Source organism: Carcharhinus amblyrhynchos, chromosome 20 (assembly GCF_965287045.1).
Source record: "Carcharhinus amblyrhynchos chromosome 20, sCarAmb.v2.hapA, whole genome shotgun sequence".
NCBI classification, from domain to species: Eukaryota; Metazoa; Chordata; class Chondrichthyes; order Carcharhiniformes; family Carcharhinidae; genus Carcharhinus; species Carcharhinus amblyrhynchos.
Window position 1 is genome coordinate 50,548,224 of NC_137343.1, and position 18,762 is coordinate 50,566,985.

The window sequence follows — 18,762 nt, forward strand, 5'->3', positions numbered from 1 at the left end:
GTGGGAACAGTAGATTAATATAGATCTGTTTGCTGGCCTGGGTGGTAAATGCTAACGCAGATTTGTTACTTTGTTCCGTTTTCCTGATGCAACCTGTGTGTTTGAAGACTGAGTGGTTGAATTCTAGACATGAATTGAGTTTGAAAAGTTGGAACGATCTTTAATAAGAGTCAATGGAAAAGGGTTTGGATCTAAAGGATTCTGAACCTAAACGAGTCATGTTTTATTTGGAAGGCATTACTGCAGTCAACCTTATTTTTGTATTTTCAGTATTATTGACTGAGGGCTTGTTTGCTGACAGTGATCATTACACTTTATTCCAAAGCTGCTGAGATCTCGTTTCAGTCCCTCATTGGGCCATTGTAAGCCTTGGTAATTGCTCAGATTCACTGTTTCCTCTCTGCTTCCTCCTCTCCCTGCCAGGTAAAATCCCAGTGACCTCGCATGATGCATTAAGTGGAGGGGTCCAAAATTAATCCAGTTTTGAGGTTAAAAGGTGAAAAGTGGTGGTGGAATCAGTAAGAAAGGGACAGAGGATTCTCCGTGCAAGAGCAAATGGGGAATTGTCTTATTAGAACGTGAGAGCACTGAGGAAGAAATTGTAAAGTTATTTTAAAAATAAATTGAGTATGTGTTGTCAAATACATGGGATGAGAGTAGTTTCTTCAATTGAAGTGCTAGCATGGATACAGTGGCCAGAGTGGCTGTTGAGTCCCATGTGCTTCGTTGGCTTTCACACCTATCTTTGTGAAGACGTTGAGTTTGGAGGGTGCCTCCATGTTTAAACAGTCATGATCTAAAACAGATGCTACTCATTGCCTGCTCCATTAGATCTAACTCCGAACCCTTCATTCTGTGTTACAGGGCACCCTTTGTCCAGGAAAACCTGCTGATGTTCACAAAGCTCTTCCAAGGCTTTCTCAATCGAGCTTTGCGCACTGACCTCGTCAGCCCCAAGAATGCGCTGATGGTGTACCGCGTGGCCAAGGTGTACAGTCAGCCTAACCTGGCTGAAATGATCAAGGAAGGTAAGATCAATTGTAGTGCCATAACAATATGAAGTGCTTGCTATTCCCAACTCCAATACCATCCCGGCATTCCTTCAGATCAGCCAAAGCCCAACTCCTTCACGTGGATAAACCTGCTGTGAGGAGAAACATGAATTAGGATCAGTAGGACATTCAGCCCCCCGAGCCTGCTCTATCCTTCTATAAATTCACAGGTTGATCTCATTGTGGTCCCACTATCCTGATAAACTTTATCTCCCTTATTAGTCAAGAGTCTATCTATCTCTGCCTTAAAAATATCCCCTCACCCTTCCCCTGCTATCTGTGGAAGAGAGTTCCACAGACTCATAATCACCTAAGAGGAAAAATATTCTTCTCACCTCCACCTTAAATAGACCTCTTGTGTTTACAGTGTCACCCAGTTTGAGAGTCTCACACCCAGGGGAAGCATCCTTTCAGAATTCACCATATCATGTCTCCTCTAGATCTTATAAGTTTCAACAAGTTCATAGAATCCCTCCCCCCGACAGCACAGCGCTCTCTCAGTACTCCCACCCCCGACAGCACAGCGCTCTCTCAGTACTCCCACCCCCGACAGCACAGCGCTCTCTCAGTACTCCCACCCCCCGACAGCACAGCGCTCTCTCAGTACTCCCACCCCCGACAGCACAGCGCTCTCTCAGTACTCCCACCCCCCGACAGCACAGCGCTCTCTCAGTACTCCCACCCCCGACAGCACAGCGCTCTCTCAGTACTCCCACCCCCGACAGTGCAGCGCTCTCTCAGTACTCCCACCCCCGACAGCACAGCGCTCTCTCAGTACTCCCACCCCCGACAGCACAGCGCTCTCTCAGTACTCCCTTCCCCCGACAGCACAGCGCTCCCTCAGTACTCCCACCCCCCGACAGCACAGCGCTCTCTCAGTACTCCCACCCCCCGACAGCACAGCGCTCTCTCAGTACTCCCACCCCCGACAGCGCAGCGCTCTCTCAGTACTCCCACCCCCCGACAGCACAGCGCTCTCTCAGTACTCCCACCCCCCGACAGCACAGCGCTCTCTCAGTACTGCCCCCACCCCCGACAGCACAGCGCTCTCTCAGTACTCCCACCCCCCGACAGGGCAGCGCTCCCTCAGTACTCCCACCCCCCGACAGCACAGCGCTCTCTCAGTACTCCCACCCCCGACAGCACAGCGCTCCCTCAGTACTCCCACCCCCGACAGCGCAGCGCTCTCTCAGTACTCCCACCCCCCGACAGCACAGCGCTCTCTCAGTACTCCCACCCCCCGACAGGGCAGCGCTCTCTCAGTACTCCCACCCCCGACAGCACAGCGCTCCCTCAGTACTCCCACCCCCCGACAGCACAGCGCTCTCTCAGTACTCCCACCCCCCGACAGCACAGCGCTCTCTCAGTACTGCCCCCACCCCCGACAGCACAGCGCTCTCTCAGTACTCCCACCCCCCGACAGGGCAGCGCTCCCTCAGTACTCCCACCCCCCGACAGCACAGCGCTCCCTCAGTACTCCCACCCCCGACAGCACAGCGCTCTCTCAGTACTCCCACCCCCGACAGCACAGCGCTCTCTCAGTACTCCCACCCCCCGACAGGGCAGCGCTCCCTCAGTACTCCCACCCCCCGACAGCACAGCGCTCTCTCAGTACTCCCACCCCCCGACAGGGCAGCGCTCCCTCAGTACTCCCACCCCCCGACAGGGCAGCGCTCCCTCAGTACTCCCACCCCCCGACAGCACAGCGCTCCCTCAGTACTCCCACCCCCCGACAGCACAGCGCTCCCTCAGTACTCCCACCCCCCGACAGGGCAGCGCTCTCTCAGTACTCCCACCCCCGACAGCACAGCGCTCTCTCAGTACTCCCACCCCCCCGACAGCACAGCGCTCCCTCAGTACTCCCACCCCCCGACAGGGCAGCACTCTCTCAGTACTCCCACCCCCCGACAGGGCAGCGCTCCCTCAGTACTCCCAGCCCCCGACAGGGCAGCGCTCTCTCAGTACTCCCACCCCCGACAGGGCAGCGCTCTCTCAGTACTCCCACCCCCGACAGCGCAGCGCTCTCTCAGTACTGCCCCCACCCCCGACAGCACAGCGCTCCCTCAGTACTCCCACCCCCCGACAGGGCAGCGCTCTCTCAGTACTCCCACCCCCCGACAGGGCAGCGCTCTCTCAGTACTCCCACCCCCCGACAGGGCAGCGCTCCCTCAGTACTCCCACCCCCCGACAGCACAGCGCTCTCTCAGTACTCCCACCCCCGACAGGGCAGCGCTCTCTCAGTACTCCCTCCCCCCGACAGGGCAGCGCTCTCTCAGTACTCCCACCCCCCGACAGGGCAGCGCTCCCTCAGTACTCCCACCCCCCCGACAGGGCAGCGCTCCCTCAGTACTCCCTCCCCCGACAGGGCAGCGCTCTCTCAGTACTCCCACCCCCCGACAGGGCAGCGCTCTCTCAGTACTCCCACCCCCGACAGCACAGCGCTCTCTCAGTACTCCCACCCCCGACAGCACAGCGCTCTCTCAGTACTCCCACCCCCGACAGCACAGCGCTCTCTCAGTACTCCCACCCCCGACAGCACAGCGCTCTCTCAGTACTCCCACCCCCGACAGCACAGCGCTCTCTCAGTACTCCCACCCCCCGACAGAGCAGCGCTCTCTCAGTACTCCCACCCCCCGACAGAGCAGCGCTCTCTCAGTACTCCCACCCCCCGACAGGGCAGCGCTCTCTCAGTACTCCCTCCCCCCGACAGGGCAGCGCTCCCTCAGTACTCCCACCCCCCGACAGGGCAGCGCTCCCTCAGTACTCCCACCCCCCGACAGTGCAGCGCTCTCTCAGTACTCCCACCCCCCGACAGAGCAGCGCTCTCTCAGTACTCCCACCCCCCGACAGAGCAGCGCTCTCTCAGTACTCCCACCCCCCGACAGCACAGCGCTCTCTCAGTACTCCCACCCCCCGACAGAGCAGCGCTCTCTCAGTACTCCCACCCCCCGACAGAGCAGCGCTCTCTCAGTACTCCCACCCCCTGACAGCACAGCGCTCTCTCAGTACTCCCACCCCCCGACAGCACAGCGCTCTCTCAGTACTCCCACCCCCCGACAGCACAGCGCTCTCTCAGTACTCCCACCCCCCGACAGCGCAGCGCTCTCTCAGTACTGCCCCCACCCCCGACAGCACAGCGCTCTCTCAGTACTCCCACCCCCCGACAGCACAGCGCTCCCTCAGTACTCCCACCCCCCGACAGCGCAGCGCTCTCTCAGTACTCCCACCCCCCGACAGCACAGCGCTCTCTCAGTACTCCCACCCCCGACAGAGCAGCGCTCTCTCAGTACTCCCACCCCCCCGACAGGGCAGCGCTCTCTCAGTACTCCCACCCCCGACAGGGCAGCGCTCCCTCAGTACTCCCTCCCCCCGACAGCACAGCGCTCTCTCAGTACTCCCACCCCCGACAGCACAGCGCTCTCTCAGTACTCCCACCCCCCGACAGCACAGCGCTCTCTCAGTACTCCCACCCCCGACAGCACAGCGCTCTCTCAGTACTCCCTCCCCCGACAGCACAGCGCTCTCTCAGTACTCCCACCCCCGACAGGGCAGCGCTCTCTCAGTACTCCCACCCCCCGACAGGGCAGCGCTCTCTCAGTACTCCGTCCCCCCGACAGCACAGCGCTCTCTCAGTACTCCCACCCCCCGACAGGGCAGCGCTCTCTCAGTACTCCCTCCCCCGACAGCACAGCGCTCCCTCAGTACTCCCACCCCCCGACAGCACAGCGCTCCCTCAGTACTCCCACCCCCCGACAGCACAGCGCTCTCTCAGTACTCCCACCCCCCGACAGGGCAGCGCTCTCTCAGTACTCCGTCCCCCCGACAGCACAGCGCTCTCTCAGTACTCCGTCCCCCCGACAGCACAGCGCTCTCTCAGTACTCCGTCCCCCCGACAGCACAGCGCTCTCTCAGTACTCCCACCCCCCGACAGGGCAGCGCTCTCTCAGTACTCCCTCCCCCGACAGCACAGCGCTCCCTCAGTACTCCCACCCCCCGACAGGGCAGCGCTCTCTCAGTACTCCCACCCCCCGAAAGCACAGCGCTCCCTCAGTACTCCCGCCCCCCGACAGCACAGCGCTCCCTCAGTACTCCCACCCCCCGACAGCACAGCGCTCCCTCAGTACTCCCACCCCCCGACAGCACAGCGCTCTCTCAGTACTCCCGCCCCCCGACAGCACAGCGCTCTCTCAGTACTCCCGCCCCCCGACAGCACAGCGCTCTCTCAGTACTCCCACCCTCCCGACAGCACAGCGCTCCCTCAGTACTCCCACCCCCCGACAGCACAGCGCTCTCTCAGTACTCCCACCCTCCCGACAGCACAGCGCTCTCTCAGTACTCCCACCCCCCGACGGGGCAGCGCTCCCTCAGTACTCCCACCCCCCGACAGCACAGCGCTCTCTCAGTACTCCCACCCTCCCGACAGCGCAGCGCTCTCTCAGTACTCCCGCCCCTGGCGGCGCAGCACTCCCTCAGTGCTACCCTCATCCCCGGCGGTGCAGCGCTCCCTCAGTATCCCCTCCCCCCCGACGGCCCTGCGCTGCCTCAGTACTCCCTCCCCACAACCATGCAGTGCTCCCTCAGTACTCCCTCCCCCACCTTTGACGGTGCGGGGCTCCCTCAGTGCCAAGTCTCTCCGAGTGTCAGTGTTGTCTGTGTTCAAGCCTCTAAGTTTGGACTGGGGCCTGAGACATTCTGACTGGGGTCAGAGTGCCAGTGAGCCTCAGCTCACTAATTACCCCAGGCATTTGCAGCTATATGTTTTATTCTGTCTGTGTAAACCCTCCGTTGTTTTCCAATAGCTGAGCGCTTGTTCCTGGAGCCTGATCCCATGCACCATCCAAGGCAGCATCGTGTGTACGCATCCCCCAGCTTCAGCGGCAACTTCATGTCATTGTGGCATTCCCCGGTGGCAGATTCATCCTTCCGAGTGAAAAGTCACGTGTACAACCTGGAGGGGCAGGATTGTGTGTACACGCAGATGTTTGGGGTCGATGTCAGGAACATGGTGAGTATAAGCTGCTGAGACTTCACCCTCCTTTAGTAAGCAGTTGTGTACGGGGTAAAAGGTCACACTGGTACATTGAACTCGGTGGGATAGAGTTGTGGGTGGTGGGGAGAAGAGAACAGCAATATGATTTTCTGCTCCAAACTCCCTGAAGGCACCGAGGTACAGATCCAGCAGGTGTTGTCCTCACTGGGTACACGTTGGGAACAGATCCCAGAGGCACTGATTTGGGGACCCAGTCCTTTACCCAGTGACACTGGTTCTCGCTGGGTAAGTGCCTTGGGTTGCGCTGGTTCTCACTGGGTAAGTGCCTTGGGTGGCGCTGGTTCTCGCTGGGTAAGTGCCTTGGGTGACGCTGGTTCTCGCTGGGTAAGTGCCTTGGGTTGCGCTGGTTCTCACTGGGTAAGTGCCTTGGGTGGCGCTGGTTCTCGCTGGGTAAGTGCCTTGGGTGGCGCTGGTTCTCGCTGGGTAAGTGCCTTGGGTGGCGCTGGTTCTCGCTGGGTAAGTGCCTTGGGTGGCGCTGGTTCTCGCTGGGTAAGTGCCTTGGGTGGCGCTGTTTCTCACTGGGTAAGTGCCTTGGGTGGCGCTGTTTCTCACTGGGTAAGTGCCTTGGGTGGCGCTGTTTCTCACTGGGTAAGTGCCTTGGGTGGCGCTGTTTCTCACTGGGTAAGTGCCTTGGGTGGCGCTGGTTCTCGCTGGGTAAGTGCCTTGGGTGGCGCTGGTTCTCGCTGGGTAAGTGCCTTGGGTGGCGCTGGTTCTCGCTGGGTAAGTGCCTTGGGTGGCGCTGGTTCTCGCTGGGTAAGTGCCTTGGGTGGCACTGATGGAGAATGTGGTCCATGGTGACCACGTGATATTCAGGCTCTCTTTGAGGGACTATCTTATCATCATGTTGCGCCTTTCTTTGGGACCAATTGGAAATGGGGAGCTGGGTTCCCACACGTTGGCTCACTGACAGACTGGGTACTGACCTTGCCTGTTCTTTACAGTTGAGTTTTTTTAAGCTTTACATACCTGTTTAATGTAAATGTCCCAAATGTTCCAGAAGAGAGTATCAAACAAAATGTGGCATTGAACCAACTGAGGCATTAGGCAGACTGACCAAAATTTGATCAAGGTATTGGGTTTTGAGGAGTGTCTTAAAAGAGCAGTGAAAGGTGAGAGGTTTAGGGAGGGAATTCCAGAGCTTCAGGCCCAGATAGCTGAGGGCATGGCTAACTGTGAAAGCGATTGAAGTAGGGATATAAGAGGAACCAGAATTAGAGGAACTCAGACATCGCAGAGTGTTGAGGAGATTACAGAAATGGGGGCGGTGATGCAAGGCTGTGCAGGGATTTACTGAGCTCACCCCAGTCCAAGCCGGCATCCCCACATCAGGAATTTAAATACAAGGCTGGGAATTTTACAATGGAACTGTTCTCGGTCTGGGAGCCAGTGAAGGTGAGTGAGGCCGGGGGGATGGATGAAAGGGGGCTGTGGGAAGCAAGGCTGTGGGAAGCAGAATTGGAGTTGAGCTGATGGATAAGACCCAGGTAAATGGTGAGATTGAATGGAACAGTAATGTCTCTGCATATTGGCTCCTTCTCCTGCAGGTACTGAAACTGGCACAGTTAATAGCGCAGGCCAAGCAGACTGCTAAATCCATTTCTGATCACACAGCCGAGCAGTTTACAGGACACTCACTCATGTCCTTCTTAGGCCTGTCTCCCTATGATTTCAATACTTCTGCTTACGGAGGCAATGATCTGGATGACTTGGGACCTGATGAGATCCGAAAGACCGATGAGTATTTGGAAAGGTCGCTGGAGTACTTGTGTCAGGTGTTCAAGGTAAGACTGACATTTTGAGTGTTTGATTGACGCTGGCCTTTGCTCAGGACACAATCTCGCTCTGTCACGTGCTCAGGCTGGGCCTTCCTCTGCTCGTGTCCTTGTGTTGCTAACCGGACTGTCCCCTGGGCTAAAAGAATTCTTGCTGGGCTGTTCTAACTCCGCATCATTACTAACAGTGCTAAAGGAAGGAAGAGCATTTGGATGAATGTTTTCACATATGGGGGTTTGGTTTTTTTGAAGATTCCAGGCCTGTATCCTGTCGATGGAGAGGGATGTTTACAGCCTTGAAGGAGACTCTGCCCCTCAGTCACCGGATTCTGTGGTGTATGCAAAACACACTCATCTGGGTGAACTGTTGTGATTCAGGCTCCTTCCCCATACATTGTAGTACAACAAAATTTACCAGCCAAGTCCCCCTTACCCTATAAACTGTGCTTTAAGATTCTGTGGTGGTCTACAGGACCTGAACAGTGATATGTTTTTCCTGTTTAGATTCTGGGGGTGTCTTGATGCAGCTTCCAAATCTCTCACTCAGTGCTGAGAAACCACAAATCACCTTGAATTGTTACATCTGGCATCATAAAGAGTCAGGTTTAGATTGTAGAACTTCCCTAAAAACAAGAAAAACGCATAATCTGCTTTCCCTTTGGACCGTGGACACGTGAAAAGGTTTTGTGGGTTTGATCTTATGGAGCCACTTCCTAGTCCCAGAAGCATAAAGCAGATTAGAGAACGTTCAGAGGGTCTCTTCACCAGTCCCACTGCCCTTCTGTCTCAGGGTCTGTCCACCAGCCCCATTGTCCTTCTGTCTCAGGGTCTGTCCACTAGCCCCATTGCCCTTCTGTCTCAGTGTCTGTCCACCAGCCCCATTGCCCTCTGTCTCAGGGTCTGTCCACCAGCCCCATTGTCCTTCTGTCTCAGGGTCTGTCCACTAGCCCCATTGTCCTCCTGTCTCAGGGTCTGTCCACCAGCCCCATTGCCCTCCTGTCTCAGGGTCTGTCCACCAGCCCCATTGTCCTCCTGTCTCAGGGTCTGTCCACCAGCCCCATTGTCCTCCTGTCTCAGGGTCTGTCCACCAGCCCCATTGTCCTTCTGTCTCAGGGTCTGTCCACCAGCCCCATTGTCCTCCTGTCTCAGGGTCTGTCCACCAGCCCCATTGTCCTCCTGTCTCAGGGTCTGTCCACCAGCCCCATTGCCCTTCTGTCTCAGGGTCTGTCCACCAGCCCCATTGTCCTCCTATCTCAGGGTCTGTCCACCAGCCCCATTGTCCTCCTGTCTCAGGGTCTGTCCACCAGCCCCATTGCCCTTCTGTCTCAGGGTCTGTCCACCAGCCCCATTGCCCTTCTGTCTCAGGGTCTGTCCACCAGCCCCATTGCCCTTCTGTCTCAGGGTCTGTCCACCAGCCCCATTGTCCTTCTGTCTCAGGGTCTGTTCACCTGCCCCATTGTCCTCCTGTCTCAGGGTCTGTCCACCAGCCCCATTGTCCTCCTGTCTCAGGGTCTGTTCACCTGCCCCATTGTCCTCCTGTCTCAGGGTCTGTCCACCAGCCCCATTGTCCTACTGTCTCAGGGTCTGTTCACCAGCCCCATTGTCCTTCTGTCTCAGGGTCTGTCCACCAGCCCCATTGTCCTCCTGTCTCAGGGTCTGTTCACCAGCCCCATTGTCCTCCTGTCTCAGGGTCTGTCCACCAGCCCCATTGTCCTTCTGTCTCAGTGTCTGTCCACCAGCCCCATTGCCCTCCTGTCTCAGGGTCTGCCCACCAGCCCCATTGTCCTCCTGTCTCAGGGTCTGTTCACCAGCCCCATTGTCCTTCTGTCTCAGGGTCTGTCCACCAGCCCCATTGTCCTCCTGTCTCAGGGTCTGTTCACCAGCCCCATTGTCCTCCTGTCTCAGGGTCTGTCCACCAGCCCCATTGTCCTTCTGTCTCAGTGTCTGTCCACCAGCCCCATTGCCCTCCTGTCTCAGGGTCTGCCCACCAGCCCCATTGTCCTCCTGTCTCAGGGTCTGTTCACTAGCCCCATTGCCCTTCTGTCTCAGTGTCTGTCCACCAGCCCCATTGCCCTCCTGTCTCAGGGTCTGTCCACCAGCCCCATTGTCCTCCTGTCTCAGGGTCTGTTCACTAGCCCCATTGCCCTTCTGTCTCAGTGTCTGTCCACCAGCCCCATTGCCCTCCTGTCTCAGGGTCTGTCCACTAGCCCCATTGCCCTCCTGTCTCAGGGTCTGTCCACCAGCCCCATTGTCCTCCTGTCTCAGGGTCTGTTCACCAGCCCCATTGTCCTCCTGTCTCAGGGTCTGTCCACCAGCCCCATTGTCCTTCTGTCTCAGTGTCTGTCCACCAGCCCCATTGCCCTCCTGTCTCAGGGTCTGTCCACCAGCCCCATTGTCCTCCTGTCTCAGGGTCTGTTCACTAGCCCCATTGCCCTTCTGTCTCAGTGTCTGTTCACTAGCCCCATTGCCCTTCTGTCTCAGTGTCTGTCCACCAGCCCCATTGCCCTCCTGTCTTTTGAATTCAGGCTGATACAAAAGACACATTTGGAAAGGATTTTCATAATTGACCAGAATTGACCAGAAGGCAGAGAGTGGTTGTGGATGGGGCTTTTTCTGAATGGAGGTCAGTCACCAGCGGAGTGCCTCAAGGATCTGTTCTGGGACCCTTGTTGTTTGTCATTTTCATAAATGACCTGGATGAGGAAGTGGAGGGATGGGTAAGTAAGTTCGCTGATGACACGAAGGTCGGTGGTGTTGTGGATGATCTGGAAGGATGGCAAAAGTTGCAGCAGGACATAGATAGGATGCAGGACTGGGCGGAGAAGTGGCAGATGGACTTCAACGCGGATAAATGTGTAGTCGTCCATTTTGGCAGAACCAACGGGATGAACGAGTACACTATCAAGGGCAGAAGTCTGAGTAGTGTTGAGGAGCAGAAGGATCTTGGGGTCCGGGTCCACAGGACTCTTAAATCGGCCTCGCAGGTGGAGGAGGTGGTCAAGAAGGCGTATGGTGTACTGGCCTTCATTAATCGAGGGATTGAGTTTAGGAGTCGGGAGGTAATGCTGGAACTTTATAAGACCCTTGTCAGGCCTCATTTGGAGTATTGTGCGCAGTTCTGGTCGCCTCACTATAGGAAGGATGTAGAAGCTATTGAAAGGGTGCAGAGGAGATTTACAAGGATGTTGCCTGGACTGGGAGGCATGCCTTATGAAGTTAGGTTGAGGGAGCTGGGACTCTTTTCCCTGGAGAGACGAAGGTTGAGAGGTGACCTGATAGAAGTTTACAAAATGTTGAGAGGAATAGATAGGGTGGACTCTCAGAGGCTATTTCCCCGGGTTGAAATGGTCGCTACGAGAGGACACAGATTTAAGGTGCGGGGAGGGAGGTTCAGAAGTGATGTTAGGGGTAAGTTTTTCACTCAGAGGGTGGTGAGTGAATGGAATCGGCTGCCGTCAGTGGTGGTGGAGGCGAACTCACTGGGGTCTTTTAAAAGACTTCTGGATGAGTATATGGGGTTTAATGAGATTGAGGGTTATAGATAGGTCTGTAGGTTGGTAGGTGATGATGTGATCGGCGCAACTTGTGGGCCGAAGGGCCTGTTTGTGCTGTAGTGTTCTATGTTCTATGTTCATCAAAGCAGCCAAACTCTGCAGGAGATAGTTTCAGGGTGTCTAACTCCGTTCACCTGGAGGGCCTGATCCAACAACCTGACTGATGTTGATATCATAGATCCACCTCCCAGCTCCAGAAACATAAAGCAGATTAGTGAACGTTCAGAGGGTCTCTCCACCAGCCTCTGATGTTGACCTATTCAGGAGTTTTTTAGACATACATCGGATGTGAGCTTTTCTGACTAGGCCCCCTTTAATTATCCATCCTCAATTGCCCATGAGAAGGTGGTGGTGGGCTGCAGTACCTGAGGTGTAGATACACCTACTGTGCTGTTAGAGAGAGAATTCCAGGATATCATAAAAAGAAAATGTTGGAAAAACTCTGGCAGCGTCTGAGGAGCGAGAAACAAAGTTAACGTTCTGAGTTCAATATGACTCTTCCACACTCGGTCACACAGAGACTGGAACCATTTTAGATGCTGCCAGACCTTTTCTAACACTTTCCGTTTTTGAGGGTAAGGAACTTCCTACAGTCATACTGATCCCATTAATCTGAATTAGTTGGCAGAAAAGCATCTCTCCAGTGTTGAATGGTTACAGACCATTCCCTGTCTGTTCCCCCGGGGAGCTGGTAAACTCAGTTCCCTTCCCTAATGCAAACACACACCCTCCCAAAAACAACCACAGCAAGCCCGCCGGACGTGGTACAGAGCCTAACTTCCAATATATAAAGTAAAGTCAGAGAATCCACAGCACTGAACTCGCTAACTGAGTGACTTGGTAACAGCTCCAATGATGAAACTTGATATCGAATCTCCACAGCTCAGCACGCCACACCTGCCATCTATGGCAACCAACGTGGGAGCGACCAGCGAAGAAAATGGGAGGCACCAAATGCCCGACTGTATTCCAGGAGAGAATGGGCTGATCCTGACCCAGCTGGGCAGGTACCAGGTACGCCGGTGCAGAGTATCTCTGCTGTGTCACAGTGAGTGACAGCCTGGTTGGAGTTGGGGCTTTCAGTGTTTGTGGGTTTCCGTTTCTCTGGGTGCAGTTTGTTCTGTTAAAGAGCAGATACCTCAGGAGTAGTTCTTGGTATTCAGTGTGGAAGAGGCTGCACTGAGCCAGTGCAGGGGGGGTCTCATTATTTCATTTTTCTGATTTCCACATTGTCTTTGGGTGAATTCCAGTTTCAGAATACAATCTGGCCCGATACTAACTCCTGGGTGAGTGAAAGAAGGTTAGAGGGAGACAGGGAACTTAATCTCTCCTCTTAGCAATGGCCTTAAGATCTGAAAACGTGGAACTCCCCCATAGCTCTTAATTTATCCAGTGCGTAATTGAAGTGCTTTATCCAAGAAAATCCGTAGCCTACCCCTGGTGTGCTTTAAACTCAGAACTTGGCCAGGCCAACAGGAAGGGAGTGACATTTGATCTCAGTGCTGGGGAGGGTGAGATGCATTAGATGATGACCATGTGTGAAACAGCACTGCACACTGAGGAGAGAACACAGCAAAAAATCTGGCATAGATGGAACAGGTAGAACCTTATCACTGACAGTCACTGAGATACAGCTTCTGTTAGTGCTGATTCTCACTGCGGTATAGGTTCAGGTACTGGGTGCTTTCCTGCTAACTGTGGAGGAGAGGGCTGGGGAATTGTTTAGTTTGTCTGTGGGTGTACAGGGACAGTCTGCCGTGTGTACCACTGTCTGTGGGTGTACTGGGACAGTCTGCCGTGTGTACCACGGTATGTGGGTGTACTGGGACAGTCTGCCGTGTGCACCACTGTATGTGGGTGTACTGGGACAGTCTGCCGTGTGTACCACTGTCTGTGGGTGTACTGGGATAGTCTGCCGTGTGTACCACTGTCTGTGGGTGTACTGGGATAGTCTGCCGTGTGTACCACTGTCTGTGGGTGTACTGGGACAGTCTGCCGTGTGTACCACTGTCTGTGGGTGTACTGAATTGTGTTTATTTGCAGATTATAAATGGACTCCGAAGATTTGAGATTGAATATCAGGGGGACCCTGAGTTGCAGCCAATTCGCAGCTTTGAGAATGGTCTGTTAGTGCGCCTGCTCTTCCGGTTATCATCAGCCATCAACCTGCGGGTGAGTTAGTAACCATCCTCAGGAAGCACCAGTTAACACCAGTCCCTTAAGCTAACTGTTTGTGTGAATAATGTTCCTCATTACAATCCCTATGGTGCAGAAAAGGCCATTAGGCCCATCGAGTCTTCACCAGCTCTCTGACAAAGCGTATTACCCAGGCCCTGTCCCCTATTCCTGTAACACCACACATTCACCACGGCCAGTCCATCTAACCCACACATCGTTGTAGTGTGGGAGGAAACCGGAGCACCCGGAGGAAATCCATGCAGACATGGAAGAACATGAAAACTCCGCATAGGCAGTGACCCAAAGCTGGAATTGAACCTGGATCCCTGGTGCTGTGAGGCAGCAGTGCTAACCACTATGCCACCTTTATTTCCCCTTTCTTTTGGGGTTTACAATTAATTCAATTAATAAAAAAGTTTCAGACTGACTGTACTTTAAAGTTGATAAGTCACTATGTTTGGATCAAGTGAGGGTTGAAATTGCAGAGATGCTGGCTATAATCTTCCAATCTTCCTTAACGCAGGCATGCCAGAGGACTGGGGAATTGCAAATATTACACCCTCGCTCAAAAGAGAATAAAAGCATAAACTGCAGGCCAGTCAGTTTAACCTGGAGAGTGGAAAAGCATCCAGAACAAAATTACTAATCATTTGAACAATTGTGGATGAATTCAGGAACGCCAGCATGTATTGTTAAGGGGAAATCACGTTTGACCTGCTGAGTTTCTTGATGAGCTTACAGGGGGTTGACAATGTGGTGATAGAAGGTGCCACATCAGGCTTGTTGACCAAGCTGAAGCCTGTAGAATAAAAGGGACAGGGCAATGGATGGGAAGTTTAGCTGAATGGCGGGGGGCCGAGTGGTGGGGAACGGTTGTTTTTCAGACTGGAGGACGTGAACAGTGATGTTCCCCGGGAATTAGTACGAGGGTGGCTGCATTTCTTAATCTATGTTAATGAGCTGGGCTTGCACGTACAAGGCACAGGTTCAAAGTGTTCAAATGACAAAACTTGTACACATTGTGAACTGAAGTGGATATTGATAAACTTGAAAAGAACACATGTTACCAAAATGGCTCGCCATGTGGCAGAATGAATTGAATGCAGGGAAATGTGAAGTGATGTATTTTGGTAGGAATAAAGGATACAATTCTAAAGGAGGTGTAGGACACAGGTCCCTGAGGGTGTAAGCGCTGAATCATTGGCAGGACAAATCGAAGAAGTGGTTAATAAAGAACGTGGCCTCTGGGGCTTTAGAGGCGTAGAGCACAAAAGCAAGAAGATGAGAGGACACAGGTTTAAGGTGCTGGGGAGTAGGTACAGAGGAGATGTCAGGGGTAAGTTTTTCACTCAGAGGGTGGTGAGTGAGTGGAATCGGCTGCTGTCGGTGGTGGAGGCAAACTCATTGGGGTCTTTTAAGAGACTTCTGGATGAGTATATGGGATTGAGGGTTATAGATAGGCCTGGTAGGTATGGATATGATCTGCGCAACTTGTGGGCCGAAGGGCCTGTTTATGCTATGTTCTATGATAATGAATCTTTATAAAATACTAGTTTGGCCTCAGCTAGAGAATTGCACCCAATTCTGGGCGCTATGTTTCCAAGGATGAGGAACTTCAGTGACGTGGATAGATTGCAGAAGGTCGGGCTGGTCTACTTCGAGAGAAGGTTGCGAATGGACTTGATAAGTGTTCAAAATCATGAAGGGTCTGGACAAGAGAAGGAGAGAAACTATCCCCAATGATAAAGCAATGAGAACCAAAGGAGATTGCCAAAAGAACCAACCATGTCTTCAAAATCTTTTCACACAGCGAGTGGTTAGGAACTAGAATGTACTGTCTGAGAGTGTGGTGGAGACAGATTCACACAGTGAGTGTGAGGATCGGCCATGATCTTATTAAATGGCGGAGCAGGCTCGAGGGGCTGAATGGCCTCCTCCTGCTTCTGTTTATGTTAAGAGAATTGCATAAACACCTGAAAGGAAATTCATAACTCAGTGGGGGAAGGCCGGAGAATGAAACTAGCTGAGTTTCTCTTGCTGAGAGAGAATAATGTACTGTAACCATTCTATGATCCAGTAGATCCTGTATGTTCTGACAAACTGTGCTAAATAGAAAATACTAAAAGGGATCAGAAGGGTATCTTTATCTGAAGCGTTAAAGATGTTTTTCCTCTCTCAAATATAGAAACATAAAAATAGGTGCAGGAGTAGATCACTTGGCCCTTCGAGCCTGGATGACCATTCAGTATGATCATGGCTGATCATGCGCTCTCAGTATCCCATTCCCACCTTCTCTCCAAACCCCTTGTTCCCTTTAGCCACAAGGGCCACGTCCATCTGCCTCTTGAACATATCTAACGAACTGGCCCCAACAACTTTCTGTCGGAGAAAATTCCACAGGTTCACAACTCTGAGTGAAGAAATTCTTCCTACTTCTGTCCAGAATGGCTTACCCCTTATACTGTGACCTCTAGTTCTGCACTTCCCCAACATCGGGAACATTCTTCCTACATCTAGCCTATTCGCCCCATCAGGATTTTATCTGTTTATATGAGATCCCTCTCCTTCTTCTAAATTCCAGTCAGTACAAGTCCATCAACCCAGTCTCTCTTCATATCTCAGTCCTGCCATTCCAGGAATCAGTCTGATGAACCTTCGCTGGACTCCCTCAATGGCAAGAATGTCCTTCCTTAGACTAGGAGACCAAAACTGCACACGATACTCAAGTGCACCCTCACCAAGGCCCTGAATAACTGCAGCAAGAAATCCTTACTCCTGTACTCAGATCCTCTTGCTATGAAGGCCAGCATGTCATTAGCTTTATTTAGATGTTTAATTCTTTAGCAATGTGCCTGCTTTCTCACTTGTGCCTCTGAGTCAGAAGGTTCTGGGTCAAAGTCCGATCCAATGTCAAAGGCACTGAATCGAGGCTGACACTCCAAAGCAGTGCTGAGGGAGTGCGGCACTATCAAGGTGCTGCCTGTTAGGGAAACTGAGACCTTCTGCGACTACTCTGAAGAATTAGCGAGTTCCCCTTGATGATCCAGCGAATATTTATTCCTAAGTCAACATCATTCAGCCATTATCTGATATTATCACGTTGGTGTTTTAGGGAGTTTGCTGTGTTTTAATTGGCTGCTGCGTTTCCTACATTACAACAACAACGACCACATTTCAGAACTGAGTCACTGGCTGTGAAAAACATCCTGAAGGTGTGAACGGTGCTAAATACTAATTGATTGCTGGAATGTGGGTGGGTTGAGCAGATTGGCCTGTACTCATTGGAGTTTAGGAGAATGAGAGGCGATCTTATTGAGACACATCAGATTGAGGGGATTTGACAAGGTGGGTGCTGAGAGGATGTTTCCTCTCGCAGGGAAATCAAGAGATAGAAATGCAGAGAAATTTCTTCAGAGTCTTTAGGATCCTCTTGCCCAGAGGGCAGTGGAAGCTGCGTTAATGAATATATACACAGGCTGTTAGGCAGATGTGTGACTGACAAGAGGGTCAGGGGTTATGGGGAGCAGATGGTAAAGTGGAGTTAAGGGTACGATCAGATGAGTCGTATCCTGATTGAATGACAGAACAGGTTTGAAGGGCCACAGGATCTAACCCTGCACCTAGTACTTATGTTCTTACAGCTCTTTTTTGTGTGTCCTGCAGTTTGCTGAAGAAATGGAGGCCGTGTGTCAGCGGGAGGGTATGATGGGAAAACTGGCTCGTTATTACCTGACCTACCCAGAGCTGAGTCAGAGGATAAAGTCCGGTCCGGTGATGTGCCGCAGTTTCCAGCAGCATCAGCCACGGCTCAGCCTCCGCTTCCTGGCCAGTTACCGCATGCTCTCCTCTTTCTTCCTCTTTATGGTTATCGGTGCCACACTCAACCTGCACCCCGTGGCTTCTTTCCTGCTGATCCTGATCTTCTGGTTTCTCTACGGGATCACAGTGGCGCTCTGTACAGACCAGACTAAACCACACCAAGCTTGAAAAGGATTCCCCTCTTTCTATTTTTCTACTTTCTTCAGAAAATATTATTTTTTAAATTGTAAAAACACTTGCTTCAGATATCGGTATGGTTAAATTTTTAAAATAATTTGAGCTATTTAATATTGCTGTCAGAGCTGACAGAGGATTTATTTTCATACATGGCAGTGTTCCTTTATGCTTGTGGTTATGTGTTAGATTATCCGAACGTGAATATTGAGTGATACGATTGCCCACGGTGAAGGTTTGCCAGAAGAAACATCAACTGACACATGACCTAAGTAAGGTGCACTCAGATTTTATTCAGCGTTCCAGGAGTGTGCTTCTAGTCGCAAGTCTAGTTCACTTCCCAACTCCACATTGTTGCTTGCTGCAACTATTCCGTAACAAAATGGATTGTCTCATTCCCACTGGCGCCAATCAGCGTGGAACAGAGATGAAGTGCACAGCCTGACAAGGGATCAGGCACCATGAAATGGTAATTCGCGGTGTGCATCAGGTTCCGGTCCAGGCGACGCTGACCGCTTCAAACTAATGGAACCACTGGTATTGCGAAGGTTGTAGTTACATAAACCATAAACTCCTCCCCAGTATTAATTCTGCCGTACTATATGGAAATTGCAGTTGGTGCAAAACTCTGTGGATGCTGAAAGTCAGAGACAGAAAATGTTGGAAATACTCAGCAGCTAAGGCAGCCTCTGGGTAGAGAAAGATGGTTTAAAGTATCAGGTCAATGAAAGATTATTGAGCTGAACTGTTTAACTTGGTTTCTCTTTCCAAGGATGTCAGGCCTGACGTTTCCTGCTTTTTCTCTCTCTGGTTGATGGACCAGGTCTGTGCTGAAAGACGGGGTGCGGGGGGAGCTGTGCTGACAGACTGGTTTGGGGGTTGGGGGGCCTTGCAGAAAGACTAGGTGCGTGGGGCGGGGGGGGAGGAGTGTTTACAAAGTGGCCGGACATCAGTCAGTGCAAGTGTTCTGGGCGCTCAGATTTTGAAGAATATTTATTAATCCCAGTGCTCTAATTAATCAGAAACACTAGTGACATTTCATGGGACGTTTTCAGCTTAACGCTGATTCCAGAAATTCCCGAGATATATAAATGATTCCCTTTCCTAAAATGTCAGTGAAGAATGAAACTGTTTCATAAAACAGGATGTACTGATTGAAAGAG

General features: G+C 52.6%; 1 protein-coding gene across 4 annotated transcripts in view; it reads left to right on the forward strand.

Annotated features, from left to right (window-relative positions):
- smpd4 (sphingomyelin phosphodiesterase 4) overlaps positions 1 to 18,441 on the forward strand; it is a 67,823-nt gene extending 49,382 nt beyond the window's left edge. For all 4 annotated transcript variants that reach the window (XM_080208592.1, XM_080208593.1, XM_080208590.1 and 1 more), the window contains 6 exons: positions 865 to 1,028; positions 5,852 to 6,057; positions 7,647 to 7,883; positions 12,311 to 12,442; positions 13,472 to 13,600; positions 17,270 to 18,441. In XM_080208592.1, the coding sequence (XP_080064718.1) occupies positions 865 to 1,028; positions 5,852 to 6,057; positions 7,647 to 7,883; positions 12,311 to 12,442; positions 13,472 to 13,600; positions 17,270 to 17,593 (1,192 nt within the window). In that variant the 3' untranslated portion in view covers positions 17,594 to 18,441. The remainder of the gene's footprint in view (positions 1 to 864; positions 1,029 to 5,851; positions 6,058 to 7,646; positions 7,884 to 12,310; positions 12,443 to 13,471; positions 13,601 to 17,269) is intronic.
- Positions 18,442 to 18,762: the final 321 nt, after the last annotated feature.